The 13,119-nt window shown below is 54.3% G+C and overlaps 1 protein-coding gene and 1 long non-coding RNA gene across 2 annotated transcripts in view; one reads left to right on the top strand and one right to left on the bottom strand.

Annotated features, from left to right (window-relative positions):
• NHSL3 (NHS like 3) overlaps positions 1 to 10,860 on the bottom strand; it is a 50,259-nt gene extending 39,399 nt beyond the window's left edge. The window contains exon 1 of the mRNA XM_075908635.2: positions 10,578 to 10,860. Within this exon, the coding sequence (XP_075764750.2) occupies positions 10,578 to 10,860 (283 nt within the window). The remainder of the gene's footprint in view (positions 1 to 10,577) is intronic.
• Positions 10,861 to 11,202: 342 nt separating this feature from the next.
• LOC142819896 (uncharacterized) lies at positions 11,203 to 12,902 on the top strand. The gene is made up of 2 exons (XR_012897579.2): positions 11,203 to 11,342; positions 12,483 to 12,902. It is a non-coding gene; the product is annotated as an uncharacterized LOC142819896 (long non-coding RNA).
• The last annotated feature ends 217 nt before the right edge of the window (positions 12,903 to 13,119 follow it).

Consider the following 13,119-nt stretch of genomic DNA (forward strand, 5'->3'; position numbering starts at 1 on the left):
ATGGTTTCTACTGACTTACGGCACTGAACACAATCGGGCCTGACCCTGGCAGACACCTCTGGGTGCTGCTGTTATACAAATAACTAACAGCGCCCGCACTAAAAGGGCCAGTCTGCTTGGGGACCGTGAGATCCCATGGCTCGCTACGCCCTCGTTTACAACACCGACTTCCCACCACCAGAGGACTGGCGCTGAGTTGGGACAGGGCCACGAGACACACGTCTGAGGGTCTGTGCCCTGGGGATGCGTTTTCGCCCAGATTGCAAGGTCACGCCCGCCAGCGAGGGGCCGCTCACGTGGCCGTCACATGCCTCACCGCATTCTCGAGTCTCTGTGGCGTAAGGAAAGGGCTGCCCTGCCTGGTGCCTGCAGGCTGGCAGCGTCTGACCCGGGGACAGTAGCTTCACCGTGGCAAAAGGAAGGAAGCTCCCTCCGCATGACGCAGGAGGGGACTCTCCAGCAGCGTGCAAGAAGGGCGCTGCATGCGCCAGATTTTCCACGACACATTTGCTCCTCTCTTGCCACAGAAAGAAGCAGCCAGTCGGGATACAGGCTGAGCCCCCAGGACAGAAACCCTTCAGAACCCAGACTACAAACACCGGCTCCCCCACGACCCAGAGCCCAGCCTCCGTACACGGCACCCAGCCTCCACTGCCTCTCCTCTCAGTGACTGAGGTACGGGCATGTCCACAGGGCTCAGGACAAGCGCTGAGGCGGGTGCAGAGCCCCAGAGCTGGCCTGAGCCTGGGTTTGCTGGGATTAAGAAGCACCATGGCCCCCCTGGGCTGGGCTGGCTTATGCGCCTCGTAGAGCTAGTTTGAGACCCTGCTGCCTCTATGGCCCCATCTGTGTCAAGTGCCTGAGCGTCGCTCTTAGTTACCAGATAGATCGGCAAGAAGCCGCCCCACCTCTCGCCTGGGGAGCAGCCCACTGCCCAATAGCTTACTGTTGGCATTGGACGGACTAGCCCCTGCCCCAGGCTCCACGGCAAAGCCTCCAGCATGGTCTCACCTGCACAGTAGCTACAGCTGGCCACATACAGCCCTGCCTTCGGGGCTCACGTTTCACCACATTCCCCTCAGAACATCCTCCAGCAGCCTGGAGGCCTGGAAGACTCTCGGGAAAGTCTCTCCCATCAAGGAGGCCAACAAAACCAGGGGACAGGGCCAGCCAGCAGTACCAGGGGTATTCCTGCCTTGGTGGAAGAAACCCCCTAGTTCAGGGGTGGCCAACCCGTTACAGGCAAAGAGCCAAAATAGTTGTGACTATAGAACAAAGAGCGGGGGGGAAAGCTGTCGAGCCAAAAAAAAAAAAAACCAAATAAAAAGAAGACTCCCCTTTAAACGGAGCCCCCAACCACGTTTCATCGAGCAAAAAAAAAAAAAAAAAAGACTGCCCCTTTAAGAAACGTGTTTAGAGGCTTTTTGGACATATCAGGCTCCCGCCGGCTTACACCATCTTGAAAATGCCATTTTTAATGGTTGCGCTGGACAGCTCCCCTACGCTGGGAGCCGTTTTCAGAGGCACAGAGACCATGGGGGCGGCTTCGCGAGCTGCACCCTGGGAGGTGCCACGGGTTGGCTACGGGTGCCCTAATTATTCATCAAGGGTGCCAGATAGGGGGGGTGGGGAGATGGGGAGCTGTTCACCCTCCCGGCGATCAGTCCAAACAGCCTGGGTCGCTAGCAACCAGGAATTCCCCCTAGTGGGCAATTTAGTGGCCTACATGAAATGAGTTGATGGTCTCAGTCGAGTTCCTGGAAGTGTCTAAATCATGGACCCGACACCAACGGAGCTGCCTGAGAGAAGGTGGAAGAGCCCATAGAGACGGAGCTGCCCTCTTTGCCCCGCAGCTGGTTTCTTCCAGTCAGAACGGATCGGGCAACCAGTGGGAGAACTTGCCCCACCACGCCTAGGTCAGACTTGTTCTGGGGCTAAACCAAATCCCTTCAGTTCCCATCACTGCCAATCTGGCATCTTTCCAATCCAAAATGTTGCCTCTAAGGCCTTATCTACAATGGCACATATTGTCACCAAAACTGTCCTTTGGTGTCAAAACAGCGAGAGCGTTTACACTGCCATGCAACTTTTGCTGGGAAAAATACCCAGTTTAGCAACAACAAAAACTTCTAGCCCTGAGAGAGACTTTTGTCTTTTTCTCTCCCCTTACAGTTGACAAAGAGCCAGGGTGGACTTTGTTGTTTGTTTGGTTGAGAGAACTGGCTTCTGCCAGTATCCCACAACGCCTGACCTGATAGCTCTGCTCAGTGTTTTGAGATCTCTGCTGCCCTGCAGGCATGCGCCCCTCCCCTTTCAAAGCTCCAGGAAGTGTCTGACAGTTGAGTGTGCTGCTGTGTTTGGGGAACAAACAAAAAACAAATCATTGGAATGCTCCTGTTTTGCCCTGCTGGGAACACAGACTGTTGCTGCAGAAGGAGGGCTGGAGTGCTAGCAATTTGGCCAAGAAATGTCGACAATGAGAGGCAAACAAACGGGTTGACCAATTTTCACTTTTGGCGACTACTTTTTTTTTGCCAAATCTTCCTAATGTAGACCTAGCCAAAGTATGCCATTTGAGGTTTCAACACTAGTCCCTCAACCTACAGCGCTCTCCTCTGTACTCTGCTGAGAAGGTTTACAATCTCCACCATCACTGTAGCCTAGCTTTTGCCCCATTACACTAATGAGCCAAAGTCCTACGGCAGTGGTGAGCAACCTGGCCCATCTGGGTTCTGTGCATGGCCCACAAGACATTGTATTCACTGTTGCCCAAGCATAGGGTTGCCAAATTGTTCTGGTTTCCATCTGTGGCGTTTTTTTCCCTACCGGTATTACTAACAAGGACCCATGAAGTGAGGTGTGCACTGATTACACACAACAGTGACTGTGAGAGCCGTGTGCTCCCTCTGCAGCCAATCAAAGCGCTGCTATGGTGCAATCGGCACAAATTCTAGGTACGCAAGCACCGTTAGCAAAACTACCCCCTCCCAGGAGACCGTCTTGGTTACGACAATCTTGTGAGCTACTGAGATGAAGGAGGGCCGCTCCCGCCGCCCACTCACTAGCCTCGGTTGCCCATCGCTTTCCGACAGCCATGGGACCCTTCTCTCTTGGCAGAAGGAGCAGATAAGCCAGCCCTATGTTTTCTACCCCCTAACTCTCCCACGAACAGACACTGAGCCTGGGCTGCTAAGATCATCTCTAAAAGGGGAAATGGAACTCGGGGAAAAAAAAGGTAACAAAAAACGTTTGAGATCCCAAACCTTCAACAGAAAAAACAAATAACCAGAAGAGTTTCTACTGCCCACGTCCAGGCCCCCAGGTTTGTGTGGGTGTGTTGCTATGACTAAGGGCAGGACTAGCATCCACAACAGTGGAACAAGTTTGGTTCCCTGATCCGGCTGAAGCATTCAGGGGCTCCTCACCTGTAGCAACAGACACACAAAACCCAACGGCTTGAACTCTCGTTTGGCAGGGGGACACATTGCTCAGCTCTTCACCTTTCAGAGATTTCTGTTTCTCCCAGTGCAGGAGTTAAAATCAATGATCATATTGTCTTATGAAATAACATCTCCCTTATGCAGAGAAATCCGATGCCTGCAAAATAGTTTTATCAGTTCTTATGGAACATTATTTGCAAGAGTAATTCTTCCAGTTGTCTCCAGGTGGAATGGCTGTAGCTGGCAGACACACCTCTCTTTGTTTAGCAGAGACGCTTACAGTTTCCAGCTCAGACCAGCCAGTGGATTCCTGTTGTTCAGATTTTCTGAAATGTCACTCTTCGCGCTCTGCAGATTAACAAGTTCATTACCAAATACACTGAAACAATTCCCCTGAGTCTCAGAGGCAGCATGCAGGAATGTCCGCACGGCTGCAGCGCCTTGCTTATTACAGCACAACTCTGAACCCGGGATGATCAATGTCGCTCAATTGAACAGTCGCGTAACCTCAAGAATTCTCATCGGTTAGTCGACTAGTCTATAATCCCCGGGGCGGGGCCAGCAGCCAGTGTGCTCCAGCCTCACTCCCGGGGAGCCCCCTGCTACCCCGCGCTGCTGCCTCTGTATTAGAGGCAGCAGTGCAGGGTGCCAGGCGGGACCTGGTCTGCAAGGGGAGCCAGTTTAAAAACCAGCTCCCCTCGCAGACCAGCTGCCTGTCGCTCTGTGCTGCTACCTCTGATAAAGAGGCAGCAGTGCAGGGTGGCAGCAGCCACAGCAGGGATAGGTCCCGGACCTGTTTCAAGCCAGGACTGAACCGGACTGCTGGCCAGCCTGCTAAAAAATGTACTGGCAAGTGGGGAGTAGGAGAGTTGCGTGTAGTCTATAGCATTAACCTATGAGCTTTTGCTTATTGGTTCATCGGCTACACTATTACATCCCTACTCTCAACCTCTAGCACTAGCCTACAACTGCTGTATCTGCAGAGATCTGGGATGTCTCTATTATCTAGCAACAGATCCAGGAACCTGCAACATTCAGAGTCAGCTCGCTCAACAATTCGCTCTCTCAGCAGTTATCACACAGCAGCATGCATGGACTTTTAGTCCTGACACGGGACTGTGCCGTGAAGCGCTAGAGGTTCCTAGGTGCTGTGCTTTAACCCACGACTGCATCTTCTCCCAGCACCCGGGAACCTCCACCCCGGGGATGAAGAGCATCTCTGCACCAGGGATCCTCCAATGCAGACAATTAGGTTACATCGTCTCACCATGGCAAACAGCAAACCCAATCATCCATCATTTCAAAGGGCTCTCTCTCCTGGAGTGTACTTAGTATTTTATTTTTAACAACACAGTGAGGAGTCTGGGGGCGGTTGGGTCAAATTCATTTTAAAAAATTAGTCACTTAAAAGGTCTGTAACATCGACTCCTTCATTCATGTCGTTCCTCGATGACATTCTTTTCTAACGGTCCTCCAGAAATGTGGTGCTGGTGTACATGCACTTTTACGTCGGCCAGGGCTGGATTAAGGCATGGGCTAGCCGGGCAGCTGCCCGGGACGCCAACCTATGGGGGGCGCCTGATGGCAGCTGTAAGGGGGGTGCAGCATCCTTTATAGCTGCCATCTGGCGCCACGCACCCAGCTCCCAGATCGCAGGTTGCAGCAGCTCCCAGCAGCCACCCTGCAGCAGCCGCCCAGGGCGGGAGCCAAATTAACCCCCGCAGCGCTGGCCAGCAGCGCCCTTCCCCCTGCGGCCGCGGGGCCCTGCATGGCCAGGCGCGGCCCGCCCCAGGCGGCGCACCAGCAGCGGTAGCCGGGCTGGGACGGGACGGGCACGTGTGTCCTGCCGCCGCAAGCTCTGTGCGCCCTCCCCCACGCGCTGGGTGGGGGCGGGACCACGCATGCGCCCTCCCAACCCAGGGCGCAATTAAACTGTCTGCCCAGGGCGCCGGAATGGCTCGGTCCAGCCCTGACGTCGGTACTATAGGTTTAAAGGGGGCACCTTCACTATTGGGGTGGATTTGCAAGACATTTTTTTAGTGCTTTTCTTCTTTGCTGTCCTCAAGTGAAAAAACCCTACATGATCCCTGGAGACACTCACTGCCTACTCACAGGAACCTGTGAATCGGACCACACCCAAAGGCCACTGCGAATCACCAGGGTTCAGTGGTGAGAATACTAGCCAACCACGTGAGAGCACATTTTTGCTTCATCATAAATATCCGTGACAATTTCTTCATGCCTCAGCTCTCCATCTCAAAATTGGGGAGATTAGCACTGTCTTACCACACAGCGGTATTAGAAGGATAAATGCATCAGAGACTCTGAAATGCTCAAATGCCCCAGTAATGGAAATCATAGAAGTACCTAAAACAGATAAAAACAAACTGAGAAATATCATTGGTTCATCTCCTTTCCAGTGATCTCAGGTGTTAATTGCAACAACAGTCGGCAAATTATTTTCAGGCAGAGCCTAGAGAGGGAGTCCCTTTGACTAGATTGTATCCTTCTAATACTGTAGTAACCCTAACGGGTTAACGAGCCTCACTAGACCCTTCCGTACTCCAGGTGCCAACAGAGATTACAGTGATTGGATTTATTTCTTTTAATTAAGAGACCAGAGGAACTTGGCCAAGCAGCTGTATGGAAGATTTTGCTGTTTAAAAGTCACAGTAGGGGCAATAGTACTTTGTAGGGACAGCACAAGGCCTCAGCTGGTAATGCAATAAAACAGCAACAATCAGAGGACACAGGGGAAGAAAGTACCTCAAGCCAGTGAGTCAAACACACAGGCTACGTCTAGACTGGCATGATTTTCTGGCAATGCTTTTAGTGGAAAAGTTTTCCGTTAAAAGCATTTTCGGAACAGAGCGTCTAGATTGGCACGGATGCTTTTCCGCAAAAGCACTTTTTGTGGAAAAGCGTCCATGCCAATCTAGACGCACTTTTGCGCAAAAAAGCCCTGATTGCCATTTTCGCGATCGAGGCTTTTTTGTGGAAAACAAACCTGAGCTGTCTACACTGGCCCTTTTGCACCAAAGTTTTGTGCAAAAGGAACTGTTGCCCAAACAGGAGCAGCATAGTATTTCCGCAAAAAGCACGGATTTCTTACAGTAGGAAGTCAGTGCTTTTGCGGATATTCGAGCGGCCAGTGTAGACAGCTGGCAAGTTTTTCCGGAAAAGCGGCTGATTTTCTGGAAAAACTGTCCAGTCTAGACACAGCCACAGGGTTGCAAGTTTCAGCAGAAGGAAATACCTTTCTGTGCAGCACACAGTTAGCTTGGGAGCTCCTTGCAACCAGGTATCACTGCAGCCCAGAGTTTGGCAGGGTCCTTTTTAAAGTTTGGACATGTTTATGGATAATTAGAACATCCAGGAGGATTTTTTAAAAGCTTTTGGAAGGGATCTAATACCTGCCTGCTTCAAGGCACCAGGCCACCTCTGACCGATGGGGGTGAAGGAAAAAAGTTTCCCTTTGGGCAGGTAATCCCAGAACCACCTCCTGCAAGATGAACTTCCCCTTTCTCTGGTGCAGCTCAGCAGGTACTGGTCCGTCAGAGACAGGCTATTTGGCTAGACGGATCACTGAGTTCTCCAGTCTGGGAATTCCTGAGTTTTTACATTTCCATTACATGAACAGAGACCAACGCGCAGGGGAATGGGATAAAGACCCAGACCTGACCCAGGCCTCCCTTGACTTCACTGGAACGATGTGCTCACTCCTGTCCACCCCCCCAGGTTTCTAATGTACGTACCCACCCCCTCCAGGAGGCCTCGTCTTCCAGCGCGGACACAGAAGAGGAGAGAATGTTTCCACATGCACCTTCCATTACCAAATCTGAAGCTTCATAACGTACTAGGGAGGGCGAGGGTGGAGAGCAGGGGTGGGCAGAATCCGGCCCACCAAGCGGGTTGATCCGGTCCATGGAGGTCCTGCCGCTCCCCTGCCCCCAGGCCAATCAGGGCCTGGGGGCGAGGGGGGGGAGCACACAAAGGTTCTCTGCCCTGCCCCCGCCCTGCAAGGTGCGTGCGGTGCTGAGAAGCGCGGTGCGCTCCTGGCAGGGAGGGAGGAGACTTTGCGCGCTCCCCCAGCCCCATGCCCTGATTGGCCTTAGGGCAGAAGAGGGAGCGTACAAAGTCTCCTCCCACTGCCAGGGGCATAGGTGCTTAGGGAGAACCTGGAGGGGAGGGGGCAAAGACTTCACGCGCACCCCTCCCGCCACCAGACCAATCATGGTCTGTGGGTGAAGAAGCAGGGAAGTATCTTGGCCCCGCCCCTTGCACCTGAGGCCCCGCCCCTTCCAGTGCAGCCCAGGGCCACTTCAAAAATGTCAGAAGTGCCCCCCCCCCGGTAAAAAATGATTGCCCACCCCGGTGAAGAGATTCAGAATCCTGGCTGCATCGCTGTGGCACAGGATTGCCATGCTGGTCTTTGGAAGGGCCTGACGTACCTCCCAAAACCCGAGGGGTATAGAAAGATGAGCAGGCACCACCAGCAACCTGTACAATCAGAGCCCCATGCAGGGCTGGGTTACCCAATAGGCAGACTAAGCACGTGCGTAGGGCACAGCAAAGCAGGGGCACCCCAAAAAATGAGATTTTACAGTATAGTATTGTTTTTATTTTGAATTCCATATGGGGGGGACACCATCATCTTTTCAGTGCTTAGGGCCTCTAAAGGTCTTAATCCGGCTCTGGCTCCATGGGCCAACCCAGACCTGCCTAAACAGCCACTAGACTGTTCCTCCAACCGTCCTGGCCCGTAGCCTCCTGCTTGAGAGCTGGAAAACTGACAGGCTCAGGCAAAACCTATGCCTGGCACGGCAGCTCTTGTCATCAGCAAAGGCAGACCTAGCCTCCATCCAGATCAGTATTTCAGGCAATGGCAGCTGAGTGTTACCTGACTCCAGGGCACAGCTCTGCAGCCCTAGCGCACAGAGGAGCCCAATCAATAACTTAGCACTTCAATAGCTGTCACTTTTTCCATCTGCAAAGCGCTGCCCAAACGTTCAGTGAAGAATCCTCACAGCCCCCCTAGTGAGCTAGGGAAGTGTGTCCCCCCTTTTCCAGGGGCTCACAACACAAACACGGACCACGACTTGCCCAAGATTACAGAACAGGGCAGTAATGGAGCCAGGCTTCCTTGATCACCACCCAGAGTTTACTCCTCTGATCCATGGAAGTTTCACCACATTGGAACTCAAATGGATAAGCCGCTGGGATGGGAAGGGTTAAACAGGGTGTGGTTCCAGCAACGCTCTGCATTTTGGAAGCCAGCATGTTATTAGAGCAGACGGGGGTGACTTAATCAGGCACGCAAACTGCAGTCATTTCACATGCATGTTTGTTTCTACCACTCCACACCTCTCTCCCCGTCACGCCAAGAAATGGCTGCACTACGGAAACACAGAAGGAACTCTAGGTACGGGGTACAGCTCCACGGCACACAGACGCAGCCGGCAGTCTCCCACGCAAAAGGGGGACGTTTCCTCCAGCAGAGCAGAGGAAGGCCTACAACAGGCTCACAAGTCCCAGGAAGTGGGGGATTTCCAGCAGTTTGGGCGGGCAGGGGGCAGATACCCAGTTTGCACTTGCCAAAGGGCTGGGCAGCCATGCTAGAAGGAAGCACAGTGCTGGAATCCTAGCTGGCTTTAACCACACACGGCCAGTGCCTATAAGAGAGTCAAGGTCTCCTACATTCCAATCCCAACTCCAGCAATGACTGGTTGGACAGGCCTTGTTTTGAAGATTAGATACGGAGCCGATGCTGGTGTTGCACCACTTGAAGAATATCATCCTGGGTGATATTCAGGTTCCTACGCTTCGCCCATGACTGTGGTAGCTGAGCACGTAACACTAGGGGAAAGCTGCAGCCAGACAAGTCTGACAGGACGCACTGGTAGCATCTGATGAGACTTTTCGGTGAAAACTCAGCCACCTTTCAAAGATCTCTTTGTAAGAGCAACTTATGTTTCCATGGCTGCTCCTCTCTTAAGAGCTCTCAGTGGGCTCTTGAAAGCAATAAATGGCAGACCACTAAAAGAGCAACAAAGCCGCTGAAAAAACAGCAACTCCCCACATTATGGATACCTGCAAATTAAAGTAATGAGCACCCAGCACGGGAGAAAGAACGGTAATACAGGGCAATGAATCATGGGATGGATTAGTACAGGAATCTGTCCCCCCTTTTCCAAAAGGCCAGGCAGAAGAGACTTTGTCCTGATGTTCTAACAGGTGAGCAGAGTCAACAGCGCACACAGGGTCCCTGACACCACAGCCCAGCCTGGGCGAAACAGCTCCAGCTTAGAAGGGACAACAAGCAGCACTTCCTTCTTATTACTGCTATACTGGGCCATATGCAAACGGAGAACGGCCCCAACACGGCACAGCCTCGCCCGGACGGCTGGAGGAGGGTCTAGAACCGGGGACGAAGGGCTGAGCCCCCAGTCACGTCATATGCAGGAGCAGTGGCAGGAATGAGCAGAGCCTGGGTTTAGTAGTGGTACCCACTCTCGGAGGGATCGTATCCTGCCCTGCCAAAGGACGCAGTGGAGCTAACAGGCCTTTGCCATTTCCGGCTATGACCCCACAGCCAGACGCTGAAGGCCTGCAGCAATAGAGCAGCCCCTACCCACCACCCTGAAGTAATGGGGAGGAATCACCTCCAGTTTCCCAGGCCGGCACCTGCAGAGACTCAGCCCCGGCCAAGGCCTGGCTGGTGATGTTGGCAGCAGGCCCTAGGCCGCAGCGAGAGGCTACACCTGGAGCAGCACAGGTCCTGCGAAGACCCGGCTGAGGTTGTCTCTGGAGTAGCTCCAGGTTTCTTCCAGTCTCTGTGACCTTCTGACTCAGCGGAGAGAGAACATACCCAGTGAACCGGCAACCTCCCCGCGGGGAGGAATGAGATTACGCGGGGCGCCTGGCATTCTCCATTGCAGGGAACTGGAACAGGCCTGCTGCCACAGCCATAACAAGAGCGAGGGCAACGTGGGGGTGGCTACACCCCTCGCAGGGCTCCTGCAAGCTGGCCACAAACGGGGGGCAGAGGGAAGCGTCTGGGTGGTACCAGGGGTGGAAGGAGAGACCCAGCCAGCAAAGAGCCCCTCGCCAAGGCACCTCTCCTCCACCCTGCCCTACCTTTGCCCTTCTTCTTGGCTCGCTCCTCTTGCTTCTTTCCCTTGGAGGCCGCCTCCCCCTCCGCTGGGGGCGCCCCGTGGTGGGCGCTGGAGCCGCTGCTCTTCTTCTTCTTCCTCTTGCCCCGAAGCCAGCTGAACGCCCGGCGCAGGGTGGAACCCGCCTTGGGCTTCTTCTTCTTCGGGGGCCCCTCGGCGGGAGGCCCGTCGCCCTTCTCCTGCCCTGCCGCCGGGATCCAGGTGTCCTCGGCCGCCGCAGGTGCAGCGTGCGAGCGCCTCCCGGCCATCTCCGAAGAGCCGGGGCAGGGGGAGCCCCACGGCTCGGCGGGGAGAGCTCGCCTGCGCTACGCTCCGCCCGGGGGAGCCACCGAGCGCCCCATCCGGGGCGGGGGGAAGCGGCTGCTCTGCCCGTCTCCTGCGCCCCTCTCCCGTGCGCCCCAGCTCGCCTCTCCGCGGTCCTGAGCGCCGGGGCCCCTCACCTGCCCCGGCTCCTCCCGCGCCCGGCTGCACAAGGCGCCAAGGAAGCAGCCGGGGAAAGTTTCTCCCGGGCGGGCGAGCGGGCGGGGCCTGCCGAGCGCGCTGGGGTGTGGAGCGGCTCTGCCCCCGGCCCCTCTCCCCGCCTCCCCGGCTGCCCAGCGCGGCGCTCCGCGACCGCTCGCCGCTCAGCCCGGGGCCGGCGCGCCCCAGCCCGCGCCGGGCGCACTGGAGAGGGGCCCGGCCCGGGCTGAACCGCCCATCCCGGCCCGGTGCCAAGGGAGCGCGGCGGCAGGTAGCAGCCGGCGGCGGCCTGGCCGGAGGGGGAGCGGGCAGCGGCCTAGGGCAGAGGGTGGGTGGGGCCGGTCCCAGGGCTGGGGGGCTGAGCTGCTGTTGGGGAAGGGGAGGTGCGTGGGCGCGCTGGCTGGATGGGGGGCAGCAAGGGGCAGGTTAAGAGGGAGGGGAGGATTCATCTCCTCCCGGCTGGGGAGGGGCCCCGCGCTTCCAAGCCAGCCGCCCCCAGCTCGGCGGAGGCTCCCAGCCCGGGAGCAGGCTGGGGAGAGAAAGGCCCCTTTGTGACTGAGTCTGATTAGCGGGGGGCGAGTCTTCGCTGGGCAGGATGTTACACACCTCCTGCTTTGTCCCTTCCTCTCTGCCCCCCCCCCCCCCGACGCGCTGGACTTGGGGTGTGTGGGGGGGGCTCTCCGTTGCGATGGTTCCGTTGAGTAGGGGGTCGTTTTTAAACGAAATAAACCAGCATCACTTCGCATTGAACTTTCCCCTTTGCATTACATTAGAATTGGCTGCTGCACCATCCCCTGGGAGCCTGGGGGGCATTTCCAGCATCCCCTGGAAAAAAAACTAACTGCACCTTCTAGCCATGATGGGCCAGGGTGGGTTGGTTGGTTTTTAAATATAAAACCACCAGTTATAGCATTAAAATGGACGTGAGTGTGGAGTGTCTTGGTGAGCGCTGGGAACTGTGAGCTTACCTCTGTGGCCTGGGGGGCTCTCCTACTGAGAGCTTGGATAGGAGTGTAGTCCAGTGGTTAAAGCAAGAGACTGGATGGGCCAGCTGTGTAATCTGAATTCTTGTTCGGACATACTGGAGACCTCACAGCAGTTTTGCTCAGGGTAATCAGATGTCTCGATGTCATAGCGACAGTCTTGATATTTGGGAGTTTTTTTATATGGGCACTTATCACCCTCACTCACTATCCCGGTTTTCATGTTTGCTGTCTGATCACCCTAGCTTCACTCTCTGAAAAATGTTAAATAAAAACATTTTAAGCTTCACAAATCACCTGAGCAGGTTACACAGGATCTTCACAAGCGATGCAAGTTGTATATACAGTAATAGCAAAGTCTGTGCAAGGAAATGAGGAGGGAGAGATTACTTCCAATTTCATGATTGTTCTTTCCTCTTCTATTGCAGGCCACCTGGTACCACACTGGTGCTGAAACGTGATGTACCCTGGAAGCAAAGCACAGTCCTATTGTTTCAGGAACGATGACAGTGCTAATAAAGGGGACACCTCCTGAGCATTCCTGGGGGATTGATGGCCTAGGTGTGACCAGGGCTGTTAATCCTCTGTTGGTCATTCATTCCTAATAAGTAAATCCTTTGCATTCATCTGAAGAAGTGGGTTGTGCCCACGAAAGCTCATGAAACCATCGACATGTTTTGTTAGTCTCTAAGGTGCTGCAAGACTATTCATTGTTTTTTAAGTTTTTCCAGTTACCGACTAACTCGGCTCCCCCTCTAAAGCTTTTTATTCCTAGTAAGGGTCTTGTGTCAAACTGCTGGCTGTTACTTATATGTTTCAATGGGAAAATAAAAAGATGTTTCATGTAATTGCTTGATTAGTCTGTATTTATAAGACAAGCAAATGTAGGATACACTGACAGAAGAAAAGTTCCACCCCTCAAGTGCAGAAAGCCCACACCTAGCAGAGCAGCGTTTACTTAAATTGTGTATTTTTGTCAGCAGTACAACAGGGCGGATCCATAGCTGGTGTTCAGATAGTGTGGTGAGGAAAGCCATGTAAATATCTACTGGAAATAGAGTTTAA

Source organism: Pelodiscus sinensis, chromosome 26, assembly GCF_052426305.1.
Source record: "Pelodiscus sinensis isolate ZL-2025 chromosome 26, ASM5242630v1, whole genome shotgun sequence".
NCBI classification, from domain to species: domain Eukaryota; kingdom Metazoa; phylum Chordata; order Testudines; family Trionychidae; genus Pelodiscus; species Pelodiscus sinensis.